General features: G+C 37.2%; 1 protein-coding gene across 7 annotated transcripts in view; it reads left to right on the forward strand.

Moving 5' to 3' along the window:
- The window catches only part of usp32 (ubiquitin specific peptidase 32), a 74,203-nt gene that overhangs the window by 10,778 nt on the left and 44,966 nt on the right, over window positions 1-18,459 (forward strand). For all 7 annotated transcript variants that reach the window (XM_042486600.2, XM_088079380.1, XM_042486603.2 and 4 more), the window contains exons 2-5: window positions 1,572-1,699; window positions 9,690-9,795; window positions 11,862-11,980; window positions 14,016-14,175. In XM_042486600.2, the coding sequence (XP_042342534.1) occupies window positions 1,572-1,699; window positions 9,690-9,795; window positions 11,862-11,980; window positions 14,016-14,175 (513 nt within the window). The remainder of the gene's footprint in view (window positions 1-1,571; window positions 1,700-9,689; window positions 9,796-11,861; window positions 11,981-14,015; window positions 14,176-18,459) is intronic.

The following is an 18,459-nucleotide window of genomic DNA, read 5'->3' on the forward strand; positions in this document are numbered from 1 at the left end:
ACTTGAGAGTTACAGTTATTAGTAGAAAATGACTTTGGTAGAAGTTAAAGTCGCCTATTACAATATTACTTGAGTTAAAGTTTTAAAGTATCTAATATTTACTGTACTTGACTTAAAAAGTAAATTTATGATATTAAATATACTTAACTATTAAAAATAAAAGTACAAGTAAATTCTATTAATCCAAAAAACAAGAATTTTGCATGAGACTTTAAAAGAATTTTTAGAATTATGAAGTTTATTTCTTTATAACGTATACCACCTTAAAGCGTACCTTTCTTTTGAAGAAAAAAACCCCACTTCTTTACAACTTAAAGGATTTAAAGAACAAAATACATTTATTCCTCTCAGCGAAAGTTGACAGAAATATAAAAACTTAAAGTATTAAAGATTCTCCCAAAAAAGAACGAAGTACTGCAAGAAAGTATAATTACTTTACATCACTGCAGAAACAAGACAAAAACATGTTTCATAATAAAAGCTCAATGCATTATTCACATAGTATGTGACAATAGGTACAGAACATGATTATGGTCATGATTATTTGAATATTCAAATTGAGAATATGCAAAGTTGGGATCGCAGTAATGTAAGACAAACAGAACAGTAAAAGAATACATTATAAGAGGTTCATAAAACTACCACTGAAATAAGAATAACAGCATAAACACTAAGAAATAGTGAAACTATACATGAACATATAAAAACATCATTAACATCATGCTCTGGAGTTTTGTGGTTGCTGGAGAGCAACTATGGCGCCTGGCTCCATAACTGCAGCCACCGTGTTATGAAGCTGTTGTGGATGTTTTAAGAAGCTTGTCCATCTGAGGCAGCATTCTGTCTGACAGTTTTTGGGTTGTTTCACTAAAAGCACAAAAACAAAACATTTTTCCCCTGTGGCTCGGGGCGGCTGTGGCTCAGAGGTAGAGCAGGTCGTCCTCTGATCAGAAGGTCAGCTCCTCAGGGCAACATGTCTAAGTATCTTTAGGCAAGATCCTGAACCCCAAATTGCTCCCGATGCCACGTCATCGGAGTGTGAGTGTGTGTTAATGGTTACTGAGTAGCAGGTGGCACCATGTACTGTAGCCTCGGCCACCAGTTTGTGAATGTGTGTGTGAATGGGTGAATGTGACATGTAGTGTGAAAGCACTTTGAGTGGTCAGTTAGACTTGAAAAGTGCTATACAAGTAGAGTCTATTTACCATTTTTCCCATTTCCCTAATCAAATGCAGTGTTGTGTGTAATTATGATTGGATGGGTAGTTTGAGACTTCTGCTGCCAACCGAATGGATGGGAAAAGAATGTGGTTTATTAGCGCTCAAAGCACAGACGATGACAATAAAAAACATGTCGTTTGAACTCGACAACAACTTCTCTCTCCAGAAACAATGTCCTGGTTACTTAGGATAACCAAAAGCAGTGGTGAAATCATAAGTTACATTAGGATGGATTTTACTTACACTGATTTTGTTTTTTGCTTTACTTACTTTAAGTCCTGCTGAGAGTTTACAGATTTTTTTAAAAGTTTGCTAATGATCACATTTCTTTTCCTCTGGTTCTCTGTCTAGTCACTGATGTGGAATTGAAGCGGCTGAAAGATGCCTTCAAGAGAACCAGCGGCCTCACCTATTACATGACCCAGCAGTGCTTTTACAGGGAAGTGCTGGGAGATGGAGTTCCCCATAAAGTTGCAGAGGTAAGCCACAGTGATGTCATACCTGGTACCATTAACCGTGATGATCACTCTGAGGTGAGAATTAGAGTGAAATGCAACCAGAAATAGTAGGGCTTCACTGAACAGATCAAAGCTGTGAGGCTTCATCCATAATGCTCACATTTGAATTCTGTATCATCATACAAATGCTATGCAGCTTTTTTAAGCATGCCTAGTCCTTTTGTTGAAGGAATACTTTAGCCACAAAATGACCACTTGTATATCAAGTACTCACCCTGATTTACGTTGAATTAACAAAGAAACCTTTGCTCGTTCATGTATGCCTTCACGATGAAAGGAAAATTTTAAGAAATAATTAATTAAATTATATGAAAATATCCATTGACAAACTCACACAACTCATGCGGTGTACCTGAGGTACCTCCCATACACACATTTTTTGCTAAAGCCTTACTTGTTGACACATTTTTGCATTTGACGAATAGCGCACCTGAGCAAGTGTGTGCATCTGAACTGTGCACAGTGGAAAGCACCAGCAGAGGTCTAACTCTCGCACCAGCTCAGGTGCAGTATTATATCTGGAAGTGTTTTGAGCCAGGAATTACAATCGAGCAGCCTTAAAAAACTAAGGCGCTTCAGATGAATAAGGCTACAGCTGTCATTTCAGTATGTCAGATACATATTTAATGAACATTTAAAGGTCCAGAATATAGGATTTAGGGTGGTGTATCGGCAGAAATGGAATATGATGTAATGGTTTTTTTTCTTCAGCACATTATCAACTGAAAATAAGAATTATTGTGTTTTCTGTAACTCAGAATGAGTTGTTTATATTTATATAGGGAGCGTTTATGGAGATCACCATGTTGCATCATTATATTTTACAGAAAAAAACCAAAGACAAATGGTAGCTCCAGATAAGGCCATTCAGTTTTTTAACTGGTTTAAATCACCTGGCCCATTTGTTTTCACGAGGAAGAGACCTCTGCAGATAATCCGTCTCCTTTTAAAAACATCCTAGGCAATGAACATTGAAGAAATTCTAACCAGGAGAAATTTCAGCTGATTGCAGTCTGTAGGCCTAACTGGTAGATGCCACTAAATCCCCCTAAATCTTACACACTGGACCTTTGAGTAAATATCTGTGTCTGGTTAGACTTGGTATCAGCAGAAAAGACTTGGATTGGGATCTTTAAAAAAGTGGTATATTTGAAACATTAAATCTACACATTTCAGTGCCTAGAAAACTTTTTTTAAACATGTTTTTCTTGTGTAGTGTGCTCTATATTCATTTTTGTGTTGGTGGATATAAAGAAGATGCTTTTGAAGATTTCAGAGTTTCCCACACATTCATTTATATTTAGTATTTGTGGTGGCCCGCCATTATCAAAACATATGCTGCCACAAATTATATTTCTATTTTTGGAGCTGGACCGTTCATTAGGAGAGCTGCTGTAATATATACAGTATATGTAAAAATATATATATATATATATATATATATATTCATTCTGTTTTGGCACTACACTGTTGGAGAGCACAGCATACTCTGGACACAGAAGGAGCAGAAGAAACCAAACAAAACTTCCAAACTACCCTTCCAAGATGGCTGCTGCTGTGTCGTTCTGAACCTGTTGGCTGATCTTCTATCTAACAAAAATCTGAGGAATCCTGCCTCAGACTTAAAGATTTCTCCTGCTCTTTGGATTTAGAAGAACTTTACAAACTGTTCTACTGAAATTGTGGTTACCAGTTGCTGTGGAGGTTTTGTCTTTATTCTGCCGAACTTTGGGCCTGGTAGGCTTTGATGACCAAACCATGTCACCTAACAACACCACTGAGGAATATGTCACCATGGCTCAAGTATGTGAATTGTTGGACCAACAAAAGGATTTCTACAGAACTTTGCTTGAGCAGCGGGAGAAAAGCTTCAAAATTTGTGTGCAGATCATTGTTGATTCTTCAGTCAGGAGGATTGATGATCTGTCAAAACAAGTTTATGACTTTAGGGTGAGTCTTGAAATGACTCAAATGGAATTTGATGATTTTTAAGTCTCATGCAAAACCTGGACCAAGAATTGCAGTGAAACCAGGTCTGATTTGGACACAATCTGCAAAAGCTTAATCTCCATCTCAGACAAGCCATAGTATCTGGAAGGCCACTCAAGGTGCCACAATATTGTTGTAGATGGCATCAAAGAGTCTGGAAAAGAAAAGGTGTCTAAATCGGAAGAAAAAGTGAGAAAATTATTCAGTGAAAAACTACAGCTGGATCATCTGAAAATAGAGTTGGACTGGGCTCATAGGACTGGGAAGCCATTAACATCATCAGGAAAGCCCCGACCCATTGTGGTCAGATTTCTGTGGATGAAGGACAAGCTTGCTGTATTGGATAACGCAAAAACGTTAAAGGGCTCTGGCATTTTTTTATCAGTGAGGACTTTCCTGCAGCTGTCCGGCAAAGAAGGAAAGAACTGCTTCCTGCAATGAAAGCAGCTCATGAGAGAGGTGACATTGCATATCTGAGATATGACAAACTTATTGTCCATCCACCTTCTCAAAACCCATCACAACACAGGAAGGCCAATGATCAGGGATTATCGCCTTCACTACTAGGCATGCATTCAGTACTTTGATTTCTTAATCTCATATTTACAGCAGGTTATCATCTTTTCACACTTCATGGCTTACACACATCTGATTTTGAAGCGCAGATCTTTGAGCTTTTTGACTCCTCTACAATTGACTCTTACAATCTTCATTTTGACCCGGATCTAAATTGTATCATTTGATACCTCTAACCTCTGTAAATATTATAATGAAACCCACTTTAGTGATTTATGGATTTATTTGCCTCCAAATATATTCTCTACATTTCATCTAAATATAAGAAGTCCTTTCAGTAACTATGACAAATTCATTCATTATTTATCTTCACTAAATCATGATTTTTCTATTATTATTTTATCAGAAACATGGCTTACAGAGGCCGCTAGAGAAATCTTTAAATTACCCAAATACAATGCAGTTCACTGTGTCAGAGAGAATAGATCTGTCTCTAGTTATTCACGAAGACTATGTATTTAATATTAGAACTGATTTCTCTCTGAAGTCAGATAAGGTTGAGGCGGAATCAGTCTTTATAGAGCTTTCCGATGTCTCAGGTGGAAAGAATATTATCATTGGTGTTATTTATCGCCCATCTGATTCTATCATCAAAGATTTTAATGAATGTTTATCCAGCTCTCTTGACTTGATAAATAAAGAGGAAAACTCTGTTATATTTTAGTGATTTCAATATAAACCTCTTTAAATATAAATCAGATACACTTCTGGGGATTTTCTCAATATTCTTTACTCTAGTTATTTTTTCCCTCTCATTGATAAGTCTACACGAGTTAATGAAAACTCAGCAACTTTGACTGGTAACATCTCAACTAATTCTCTGACCAAAGGACTGAAATCTGGGGTTTTGTTTTCTGATCTGTCAGATCATTTTCCTATATTCCAGTATTCTTTAATCAAGGCTAATGGAGCAAAATATACCAAGAAAATAATGTAAGAAGAATAATGAGCAAGTATTTCTAAATTTAAGGATATGCTTGCTAGTATTTCATGGGATGATCTATATGATGAAAAGAGCCAATTCTGCATATCAAAAGTTTATGAAAGTTATTAGCTTTTGTTTCACTGAATGTTTCCCAATTGGCAGTTCTGTTAAAAAAACACAGGCAAGACTTCAATAAGCCTTGGTTTACAGCTGATTTACTGAAGCTTTTGCGGAAAAAGAATACATTTTATAGAAAATATGTCTCAATCCTACTCCTCTTACTCGTAGTGTTTACAAATCTTACAGAAATAAAGAAATATTTCAGTGAAGAATTTAAGAGGTGTGCAAAGGATATTAAAACCACGTGGAAACTAATAAATCAGTTGCTGCATAGAAAAAAGTCTACCCCAGAGTTACCTTCAGCCTTTTTGGAGGATGAAAACTCTTTTAACAATCCATTTGATATAGCTCATAGATTTAATGATGTTTTTGTAAATATTGGTTACGAATTAGCTAACAAAATCCCTGTTTGTCCTGGTAATCCACTGGATTTTTTTCCAAGTATTTTTCCTGTTCTCTCTTATTTTAAGCCTCCTGATTCCCAAGAAATAAGTGATATAATTGACAAATTATAATTATCTTCTGCTGGTCATGACAATATTTCTGCATTCCTTGTCAAACAGGTGAAGCAGTCAATATTACAGCCACTTGTTCATATTTTTTCTTTGTCTTTGAAAACAGGCTCTGTGCTGGAGGACTTAAAAATTGCCAAAGTTATACCTGTGTTTAAAGCAGGAGATCAATGTTGCTTTAATAATTACAGACCTATATCCGTTTTGCCATGCCTTTCAAAAATATTAGAAAAAAATGTATATCAACGGATAATTTCTCATTTAGATTCTAATTTAGTTCTTTACAAACATCAGTATGGTTTCCGGAAAAACCACTCCACTTATACGGCTTTGCTTTAACTGATTGACAATGTTACCTCTGCACTTGAAAATAATGAATTTACTTACAGTATTTTCCTTGATATTTCAAAAGCCTTTGACACAGTTAACCATCATATTTTGTTAGAGAAGCTGTATAAATATGGTTTTCATGATGCTGCTTACAAAAATTATGTCTCCAATAGAAGTCAGTTTGTTTGTGTTAAAGGTTCCTATTCCAACAATGCTAAATGACTCTGTGGGGACCCTCAAGGGTCCATTCTTGGACCATTATTATTTCTTATCTATATAAATGATTTGTCTAATGGTTCAAATATTCTGTCTCCAATAATGTTTGCAGATGATACAACCCTACTTTTCTCTCGTTCAAATTTCGATTCACTGATGAAGGATGCTAATGCCGGTTTATCTGCCTACGCTGCATGGTTCAGATTAAATAAATTATCTTTGAATCTAAAAAAATCTAACTTTATTGTTTTCAGTGGTAAAAAAAACTTACTCTAAAGATTTATCTAAAATTATGATTGAGTCTATTGAGATGCCTCAGATGTCAAGTACAAAATTTCTGGGAATTGTTGTTGATGAGAATCTGAATTGGAAAGATCAAACTAACTGGGTTTGTAGAAAAAATCATAAATCTGTTGGTATAATAAGGAGGGTTTGTCATCTTGTCACCACAAATTGCCTCATAACACTTTATTATAGTTTGATTTATCCTTATCTTTCATATTGCAATATAGTTTGGGGGAGTACTTTTCCGACTGCTCTTCACAAAATTTTGGTCCTCCAGAAACGTTTTGTTAGGATTGCAACCAGATTAGAGTCACATATTTCAGCCTCCCCTTTATTTCAGAGACTCCAGTTTTAACTATTTCTGATATTGATATTTTTCAAATATGTGTTTTTATTTCAAGTGAAGGGAATATTCCTCAGTAGTTCAAAACTCACTTTAAAACAAATTCACAGTTACATTCATATGAAACTTGTAAATCATTAGATCTTCACCTTCCTTAATTTCTCACTTGCAGAGGTCAATTTTCAATAAGATTTCTGGGTAGCAAATTATTGAATGACTTCTTTTATTTGGCAAAAAACTGTATTTCCATACAGTGTTACAGAAGATGCTTGAAAAAGCTTTTAATTGCTGTTTTGTAACCAGCTTCTGTATTGCTGTTTATGTCTAATTTGTTTTATTTAAAGATGATGTGGTTTATTATGCATACTATTAAAACTGCATGGGGGTTGATAGAAAAAGCTAATCTCCCTCACATACACACGTACACACACTCATACATAGATGCATATACATACTATACCATATGCTTAATTATTGTTGTTGTTGTTGTTATCTTACATATTTGTTTTTAGTTTGGCATCATTAGTATTATTTTTTGTGTTCTTCTTGTATTTTAAGCTTTTAATAATTTAAAAAAGAAAGTTTTTTAGGTGGAAGCTTTAAATAAGCCCTTTGGGGTTTTTTTTGCCTCTCCTGGCACTGTATATTACCTGTCTTTCTTGTAATTTTTTTTCTCTGTATGTTTTAAACTGTGCAAAATGAATAAATACAAATACAATACAAGAACACCAAGAGCAGTGAAAGTGAAACTCAGATGTTAATTGCACTGTGTTTAAAAGTTTGAGTTGATTAGCCTCTCAAGCAGCTGCTCCTCTGATCTGATCACCTGTGATTGTATCGACTGATCAGTTATCCAGGCCATGACTCACAAACTGCTGCTGAGGAACAAAAGACTCACGAAGTGTTCCCCCCAAGCTATGTTAATGGACCCGCAAAAATGTCCAAGTTTAGAGAGGAGACACACACGCACACAAAATTATAGGAATGAGAAGTTTGCTCATCATAACACATATAATGAGTAAGAAGTTTAACTACTAAAGAGTATTTTTTTTTAGTTGTTAAGTAGTTTCAGTAATGGAATAGAAAATACAGATGTGTAAAAACAAAAAAGGGTGATTTATAAATATAGGTGATAAGAATGCATGAAAGGTAGGAAGTTTGGTGGTAGATTTTGCATAGTGTGACACACTTCGACTTCCCTTTTTTCAAACCACAAGTGGAGCTCCTCTGCTGTGTGTGATCCACTGTCGTCAGGTTATTAGCTCACTGACTGCTGAGTCACCTCTCCTTGCTCACATACAAGCAAACTTCATGCATGTGCACACATCGCTCTGTCAACTATGGCCATTTTTGAGTGCCTCACAGCTTGTTGCAATCACAGTGTAGAGACAACAGTGGCATCTCAGTTGTTATTTTCTTCCTAGGATACTGTGGATCTTTTATTGTGTTCTTTACACCATGTTGTTGTAAAAAGTCAGAACCTGGCCAGTCCAAATCTGGCCAATGTGTATTCACAATTCAGATATTTGGGGAATTCTGGGTTCTAGTACCAGGTATCACCAATATACTGTATGTTGTTAAGTCTGGTGAAGGACCTTTGTTGCATGTCCGCCCCCTTTACTGAATATACCAACTTAAAGGCCCCCAAACTGTAAATAAATACATCTGTAACATTCCTCTTTCTCTTGATCTCTCTCTTCATCTCTCTTTTGATTCCCCATTCCCCAAAAGTATTGTGCAGCAAAAAAAAAAAAAAAGAAATATATGGAATATGCAGCCCCCTGCCAATGTGGTGACTTTTGGTCTTTTTGTCTGCACAAACACACTCCTATTATAAACAGGAAAATAAGAAGGAGAATTTAAAAAAGAGAAAATCATGAGAACAAAACCGACAGGGTCCAAACAGTGATGTCCTGTTGTTTTTGATAGTAAGGAGCAAAAAAGGATCAGTTTCAGATAGTGTTAAACTTTTTTTTTGACTCACTCTCATACACTTTCTCTTTTGTAATCTTCTCTCCTCTGTCTTTCTTAAAACAAAATTCCTAAACCCTAATGTCAGCCAGTGTAGTTTGAATAGGGGCCAATGTGTGGTTGTGTGTGGGCTGGGAGGAGAAATAAAGACAGAAAGAGATTATACTCAAACACAAAGATGATATATGAAAAAGCATATGTAACAACAACAAAAAATCTTGTAATGTGATAACGCGTGTCCTGAGTCATCTGTCAGTGTGCCCACTGTGCTGCCGTCAAAGTGTAATGATTTGAAAAAGGAAATGTCCTCACACTCTCAGCCTCTCACTGTAAGCACATTACTTCATAAAGGGTTTCGTATGAATTCATTTTTGCACAAAGGTTGTCTTTATTTCATGGCTGCTTTATATGATCTTGGTAGATTTTACAAATGTTGTATCAACCTTTTTTATTGTCTGTGAAACACATTTACATTGATGAGAAAATGCTGTAAATAGACTCAGGTGAGAACTGATGGTAAATCTGTTGTGAGGTGACAGCTTTGTTGCTCATCCATGTATTTCCCTGTGGTCAGCACCGCAGTAATTGAATGGCCTCCTGCTAACTTGTTAATCATGTTGCAGACAGTGTGAACATGAAGTTGTCCATTTTTTCACACGGTCCTGTGTGTTTTATTTGTTTTAGGTAATCTACTCCTCATTTGGAGGCTCGTCCAAAGGGCTGCACTTCAACAATCTGATTGTAGGTCTGGTGCTTCTGACCAGAGGACGCGATGAGGAGAAGGCCAAGTGTAAGTTGTCTGTGATCAGTTAACAGGAAGTATGTGTTGCCGTTATGCTTTTTGTTGTTGTTGTTGTTGTTGTCTTAAATGTCAAATCTGTCACCATGTATAGATGTTTTCAACCAATGACCAGCATTCTCTGAAATGTCTTGGAAAAATCATTTGGCTTGAACTAGATTAATTAGTGAGTGTCCAAAACACATCAACGATAAACTAAATATTATCTATCATGTCATCATCAGAGATTTGTTTTTAAGCAAATGGGCTTATTTTGAGCTCTTAGAGGAGCACAAGTCTTCTCAAGCATAGCAAGTATATTTAAAGCAACTGATTTTTTTTCTTTCTTTCTTTCTTTCTTTCTTTCTTTCTTTCTTTCTTTCTGTGAAACAAGTTTCCAACTGGCACTGTTTTCTTGTGCTATTTTTCCTTTCTTAAATTGAGCTCAAGTTTCGTTCAGTCTCAAAATGGTGTGCACTGTCTTGCTAAGGGTTTCCAGGTTGAAAGACATGTTTCCTTAAAACTTGGAGGAGCTTTGAGCTTTGTTTTCTTCTTTTCCTTCTGTTTTTACAGTGTCTGGCTGTGATCAATTTAGTATAAATCTCAAAAAGTATAGATGTGGGGGTTTGTAAGGCATGTTTTAAAGAAAAAAAAAGTCAGAAATGTTTTCTTCAAAAATCGCCAAATTAAAAAAACAAAAAAACAAAACATGCTGTAAACAAGGAAATTAAATTAAAACATACACAATGAGACACTTGGAGGCTATTGGTGACACTACAATGTGTTTCTGATACTCAAACAGAGTCAGGTCTGACATTTGAAACATACACTATCCATTTTGTCCACTGCTCAATAAAGGTATCCTTCTTTGTTCGCAAAATAAGTCATTCTCTCTATCAAGTAGATATTGTATACCAAATCAATCCATTCACGAACACTAGGTATTTCTTCTTTCAGCAATGAGCTACATTTTCTGTTTGGTGGTGTGGTTGGTATGTCAGTGGTGTTACCTAAACAACAGTGACATTAATATAAACCAAAATCTGGTAGACCTTTACTTACTGCACATACAGCTTTTGTATTTATTTCACACTTGTTTTGGCAATGTTAACATATGTTTCCCATGAATACAAAAAGCCCTTTTGAATTAAGTTATTAAGAGGCATTGCACCTGCATAACATAGCAGGGTATTCAAAGCACCTCCAGTTCTGTTAAATAAAATGTGTTGCTATTTGTCGTGACTGAACGCAGCCCAGTTGTAGTGAGTTTCTGTGGTTATGTTGACGCTCTGGCCCTGAAACTTTCCCTGCATTGAAACAGTTTTGTTGAGTTTTTTCATAGTTATGCCTAAAAGGAGTGTGATAAGTCACCCTTCACAGAAAAGAAAGAAATGGATCACATCATTTATTTATATTTAATAGGAAATTATCTTTGAAGATTAATTACTTGCTTCAAGTAAAGTCATTGAAATTGAAAATTAATACTTGGAAAAGCACTTGACAGTGCTTGAATTTATTTTGTAATGTCTATGTGAACCCTGTTAAACATAGCGGGCTGATCCCCGGCTTAAGTGTTTTCCTTCACACAGCAGGCAGGTGAGAGAAGTTAAACTGTGTAACTGTTGTCAATTGTTGTAAGAGCCTGTTGTGTGCAGCTCTTCATCGATCATCTCACTGTGGCTCTTTCAGCCTTTACATTCCTTCCTTCTATTTCAGTAGACTTTTTTTATTGAAGAAAAGCTGCTTACAAATTCCCCCCTCTTATTTGGTTTGTAGACGTTTTTGTTGTGAAGCAGCAAAATAAGGAAATACTGGAAATGTTTTCATCAACAATAACCTAGTAAGATTCTCATACAGCTGAAAGCAAACATGAAACAGAAGAGTTTAAAAAATTCTCTCTATCTCTATGTCTCTCTCTGATCGCTGGGGTTGATGTGTTGCATGCAAGCTAATCCATCAGGATATTATTGACGTTGTAGTTTCTAATGTCCTCACCAATGTGACGTACAAGAGGCCTGCCTCCCTGTGATAAAGCTGAACTCTTTCCTGACACTGTGTGTGTGTGTGTGCACTCACAGACCTCTTCAGCCTGTTTGCCAGCGATTTGGGCGGATATGCTGCCAGGGAAGATATAGAAGCAGTTCTACAGGTCCTGGATGGAGAGGTTCCTGCCTCTGTCAAGAAGTGCTTCAGTGAGGTCAGTAAACACCAAAGCCTGGCTTTCACCGCATGCATATGTATACAAATGTTTACAACCATTCCAGTCAAATGTCTTTATGAACTCAATTTGGACCTAATAATAACAACGACAACTAAGCTACAGACTCATGACTTACATATAACCCTCGCTGACTGATTGATTGATTTTATTAGACAGTTTCATTTAAGAAAAAACACCAGCTCAGCTAAGGCTGGGTAGTGCTTACCGTTCTTTTTCTCCTTGGCTCATATCATTAGGGGCTCAGGTTTTGTGTGAATCTATTGTCTTTATTTATCTATTTAATTATTTATATAAATTTTTTCTCAAGAATTTTCTTTTCTGTGAGATGTTACATTATAGACACATTCAATTTTCACCAACCATTTGAAGTTGTATGCAGATCTTGCTGAACGAATATGATGCAATCAGCCAGATAGGGGCATTATAGTCAAGGCCCTAAAATTCAAATTTGGAAAGGCCAGGTCCCATAATTTTTATGGATAATTATTATTCCCAACTTGTCAGAAGTTATCAAAATTTTGGAAATATCTCATTTTTTTTTAAAAGATATTGATCAATGAACTTTAAAAGGGGTGAAGCTCAGCGCATAAATAGACCTACCTCCACAATGCTTGGACCGATCATTAGGAAACTTGTAGGACATGTCCACAAAAGGACTTTAAACATATCCTGAATGTTTCATTTAAAATGAAGGGACTGTTTGTTTTGTCCAATCATTACAATACTCACAGGGTGTGTTTAATAACAGTGTTAAACCACATGTGAAATATTTGTTTTGAAATTGGTCTTTTGGGGGCGCCACAACTTCCACACAAGTACTTTGGCCTGGTGCAAAATTTGGCCATGAATCAGTGACAGTTTGTCCAAACATTACCAAGTCTGGTAGATTGTTTTTACTTAAACCATTGAAGCATACAAAAATGTTCCTGCAGTTGATTCATAGGGATGAACAATGTTGACAGACAGGAGTGTGGCCCAGCACTGATTTGGACATATACAAGTTGGCGTCTATCTGATGGTCATAAACCCTGTTGGTCATCTTTATGCAGCTGTTGGTCTTAATCCTTCATAGCTTTCAACTTCAGATGGTTCATGCTGGCTTGAACCCCCAAATCACCACTTGCGGCTATATTTGAGTTTGTGGTCATCATTAGAGAGGTGTTTGTCACATGCTCATCAATCAGCTACCATTACGAGTTTCCCATATTACGCCACCTCCACAGAGATTATACGAAGTTTAGCAGTAAAGCCCTGGTTAATAGAGTACAAGAGCACCTTTCAAATTACAATCAAACAGAACAATCTTGGAAAATACATCAAAATAAAGTAAAAGCCACCCCAGCATAGACACACACTATTAGATAATATTAATACAATCCTTATCGAAGTCCTTTAATAAAGGGAAAATGCTGATACAGAGTCTGATTGGATGATTGTATTTGCCACGTTAATATGTATCTGATGTACTGTAGCCTACTAAATTCGGCCCACCTAGTTTTCCATAAGCTACTTAGTCTAAAACTTGAAGCTCCTGATTCAAACTACAAAGGGGATCATTATAAATACTTAACATGAAATGGATGGTAAATGGAGTTCGATTGGTAGAACGCGACTCCTGAACCTGACGTGATGCAATCAGCTAGAGAGAAGATGTATCTCTCTGGAGTTGTTTGACTTATAAAAACACTAAATCCTCCAACAGCTGTACAGTGCTGTTACAAAGTGAGGCTACTATTCCCACAAAAGCTGTCTTTTGTTTAGTTAAGACAATGATTTACAAACAGAACTTATACCACCAGCCAAGCCCCTGTAAAAAGGGGGTAAATAATCTAATGGATTAATAGACTAATCATTTCATCACTGGTCACTTCATCATTAAAAAGCATGTTTTTGGCTAATGAGCACAGACAGGATCACACACACAGGGGTCACAGACAGATACGCACTTGTGACAGCTGCAGAATAGTATGTGCTTTGACAGCCTGTTTGTATGTTTTTTGTGTTATGGCAGGGTGACAAGGTGAACTATGAGCGCTTCAGGACCTGGCTCTTACAGAACAAGGAAGCCTTCACTTTATCCAGATGGCTTCTGTCTGGAGGAGTGTGTGTCACGCTAACAGATGACAGCGACACACCCACCTTCTACCAGACCCTCGCTGGCGTCACACACTGTAAGTCCCCAAAACTGTCTGAATCATTATGTTTGCGAATACTTCATGTCCACTGTGGCAAACATGTTTCCTTGTTGATGTTCACATGCATTAATGCCCAGAGAAACAGTTTGTGGCTATTTAGTGTCTTTTTAAATGTTTATATACTTTACCATACACTCCTGAATTAAAGCCAGTCTTCTGATAATGGCCAGTCACTAATAAATGCTTGGTAGACCTGATCTATAGTATCAAAAATAAAAACTGGTAATCTATCCTTGAAAGCATCCACACAGTAATAAATAAATCAACATTAACAAAAAACGAACTAACATTCACACATGGACATTCAGTTCTGGAAATGTTGGTGGAGCAATCTAATTTCTTTCATGTGAGCTGACCAAAATTCTATCAAGCAAAGTTACATTTATGTATATTAAAGGCATGACATTTGATGAGATATTAAGAATCAGTTCGGTGGTGTGTTGAATATAACCTCTGTATTGTGTGCAAAAACTCAGTACCTCATATTGAACAGAAATCATGATATTTGAAGTTAGGTGATATAGGTCAACCTGACACTGTGAAATGAAGTGGTTCCCTCTGTGAATCAGGGGAAGACCTAAGTGACAGCTATGGTTAGTGTTGTTGAACTCCTCACCCAAATCATTAGAATCAAACAAGTCCCAGTCCCATGACCATGCCCCCTTCCGCTGAAGCACGACTTTTCTACGATACAGAAGCACTTATCAACATTGGGAAAAGTTGTGCGGGTTGTGAACTGAAAGCAGCAGACTGCAAGAGGATCCCCACCGGTGGCATGGACCAAGCGGCAAGTCAGACCAGTGGAGGAGAAACAAAAACGAAAAGCGCCAGATGAAGAGAAGGAGGAGAGCTGGCATCAGGGCAAGGTTGACCCTACTTGAACCGAGAGCTTCTCCTGTACCAAGCCTTCTTCTGGCTAATGTCCGGACGCAGGAGAGTGGAGTGGAGGAGATGTGATTAAGGCTCACTCAGCAACGGGAGATCAGAGACAGCTCTGCGCACATCTTCACAGAGACATGGTTAACTCCTAACATCCTGGATCAAGCTGTTGCACTGGATGAACAGACCTTGTGGGAGCCATTTGGTCACAATACTCTGATGCAAATTCAAAAAATGCTCGGCAGAAATTGAACCAGCAGCAACATGCCTGAGGAACTGGATGGGTTTTTTGTAGTAGCTGCTGATTTTCATCAGCTCATCCTTAAACTCCAAAGATGTAGCAGGATCAATGACAAAAGTAATTTCGTTTTTTTAAACTTGGCTAGCTTCTATAAGGTAAATGGAACTGGAGTAAGCAGTTGTATGGGATGTGAAGGTGCCAATTGTTAACATACCCAACAGTTTTCTGCTGCTGGTGTAACAGTGTCATAAAACTTTGTTACGTGAAAGACAAAGACAGTTGGCTGTATTTATGTCAACTGAGGCCTTGTGCTCAAATAATTCTCTTGCTTCGTCACTCAAGGAGGAGGACCATGGTTGCATGGAAACAATTCTATGGCCACAACTGCTTTTTGGCATTGTCCCTGCCCTTGTTTCCCCCTGTGCGGATCTCTCCCACACCTTGTGGCACAGAATCCTCCTGGCTTCCCTTCCACCTTTAGGGTGATTTACATGCTTAGGAGCACTTGGTATTGTACTGTCCATCTAAGAAAGAAAGAGACAAACAGAAAAAACAAACTCATAATCATTCAGCTTAACAGGATATAGAAAGCCTCTTTTCCAGGCACTGGCAGGCCTTCAAAAACCTGCAAGTTGAAATTTGTCAAAAGGTTGGTTTAGCTGAAGAATGAAAACTTGTCATAATATTAGATAGGGTTAGTACATGGTCATTAGTGGATTTTTTCAGTTCATATCAAACTGTGAGGTGCCATCGACACCTGTGGACATAACATCTCATGTGGACTTAACATTCTGTTAGGTATACCTATACCTAGAATATGTCATTGAAGACAAAGCATCTGGCAATTTCAAACCTGTAGATGACATAGTTTTAGTTAGCTTTCATTAATTAAACCATTCATTCTCTCTACCTGTTCTGAACTCTGGAAACATGCAACTTCCAATCTATGTACTTGGTACATATATACAATCTGACGCCGAAGTCGGGTGAGGCTGAAGCTTAAATGCAGTGAGGGAGGTGATTGCTGATGAGGCACAGGTGAGGAAGTGTGCTCTGAGCTCCAGTCCCCTGGAAGCCACGCCCAGACCCTGCAACACAGAAGACACAGAACAACAAACACCAAGCATGCACACAAAACAGCCACACAAGCACTCCAAAGCCAGCAACCACCACACATAGTTCACAAAAATATACTCATTATTTGGTGTTTAACATAACTACACTCAGAGAGGAACTCAAAACTTAACGTGTTTCTGTTGTTGTATTGTTCCCCAACTGTCCACATGTTTGACCATATCCTTGTATGTCTCTGGTCAGCCATCTTGTCCTGCAGGTCGTGTGACCATAGACATTGTGAACTCAGGTGGCCATTTTGTCTTTGTGTCTTCACACTACCCACACACAAATACCCAAAATCCGTCTATCTTTATTATCGATATAGTAATGTTGCTGATAGAAATAATTGCAATTATTAATCAGAGTGTAAAATCGATAGTTTACTATTGCTCTGAGACTGAATTAAAGAATTGGCTCGCATTTTGCCCTTTTGCCCTTCGGATATGGTGCTCCACAAGGTAATTTAATGTAAATTGTTATTATTTAATCATTAATAATTCTATTTGTAATTATTTATGATACACATTTTAATAGCTTAAACCACAAGTTTCCTACACACAGAAATGTATACAATACCCAGAACAACTCATAACTCTTTTTGAAATGGCACATTAGGCAACTTTGTTTTTCTTCAGTATTTAAGTTTGGAAATGATAAATTTGAATTGTGTCTCACGCTGTCTTTCTTATTTTGATATTAGGTTATAGATCCAAAAAATATAGATTTGCATGTCCAATATCCGTTGTATTGTGGCATATGCTGACATTTACCGTTATGAAACCATGTGAAAGCATTATAGAAATGCTTATAATTTTCAGTGCCATAAATGCTTTAAAGATGTTACATGAAAAATAAAAAATACACAGCGATACAGTTGCAGGCCAAGTAAATTTAGCCTGGCTTTATTTTGCTAATTAAGGACAGAGGGCTGGGAAGAACCTGTCTTGTCCAGAGAACCTGAACGCTGCCTTTAATCTGCCTGCTCTGAGTTTATCCTCTTAACTTTGCGTCCCTTTATGTGTGTGTGTGTGTGTGTGTGTGTGTGTGTGTGTGTGTGTGTGTGTGTGTGTGTGTTGAGGAGAGAGAGTGACTGACACATTCCTGGTTCTTAACTCTTTCTAGAACTTGGATGTAAGGCTTGACTCATGACAGAGCTTGAATCCTCTGCTAACCTGCTCGCGTCTGACATAGTCACAAATATGAGTAGAGATCTGTGCAATGATGGCCTTCAGGACAGGATGACATTGTTTCTGTGAGGTTTTATCACGGGGAGTTTGCTATGGTACACGCTGGCTGTGGCAGCACCTCTCTAAGGATGGTCCCTGGATAATGGTATGGTATCTCTGCTGTCACTCGGAGAGAGTCGCACCTCTAGGTGGGTATCAAGGCACCTGTCATAGAGTGTAAAGAAGTAAAGTGACAGATTGATTTGTGGCTAGTACTGTTCTGTAATGTCAGTACCTTGTGATTGTTGTTCTGGAACACCTGGAACAGTCATTATTGGAACATCTTGTTTGATGTCAGTTTGGTTGTTCAACCTTTTGATTGACATTAATTGAAAAGGCCACTTCATCTGATTTTTTTGTCATTGGTTTAAAAAGTAAATTAATAGAAATTTCTATTCACCATTGTTAGACTGGTTAATAGGGCAGGATAGAACTTCTTGGGTAGCATTCATTCGTAGAACCTAAAATTGTCAAGTACTGAAAGCTTTCATCAAACGTCCTGTAGAGATTTGTGCATTTGTCTTGATTAATATTATTTTTATTATTACATTTTGCCAGTTTTACAATGTTTTTTGATTATCTTGTTCTTGAATGGCTGTTTGTGTTGAGACAATATTAGGGAATTTGCATGTGGTATCAGTGTTGCATCATATCACCACCAATACTGAAAAATTTGAATCGAGCCCTGCTTTTAAGGCATATTGTGCTTTTGTAGAAATCCATATTAACAGTGTTTGCTTCTAGACCTTGAATCAAACACACTCTGATGATCTAGTCATCTTCTGTAACTCTTGGGTG

The sequence above is a fragment of the Plectropomus leopardus genome, chromosome 6 (assembly GCF_026936395.1).
Source record: "Plectropomus leopardus strain MGB_pleo_1.0 chromosome 6, ASM2693639v1, whole genome shotgun sequence".
NCBI classification, from domain to species: Eukaryota; Metazoa; Chordata; class Actinopteri; order Perciformes; family Serranidae; genus Plectropomus; species Plectropomus leopardus.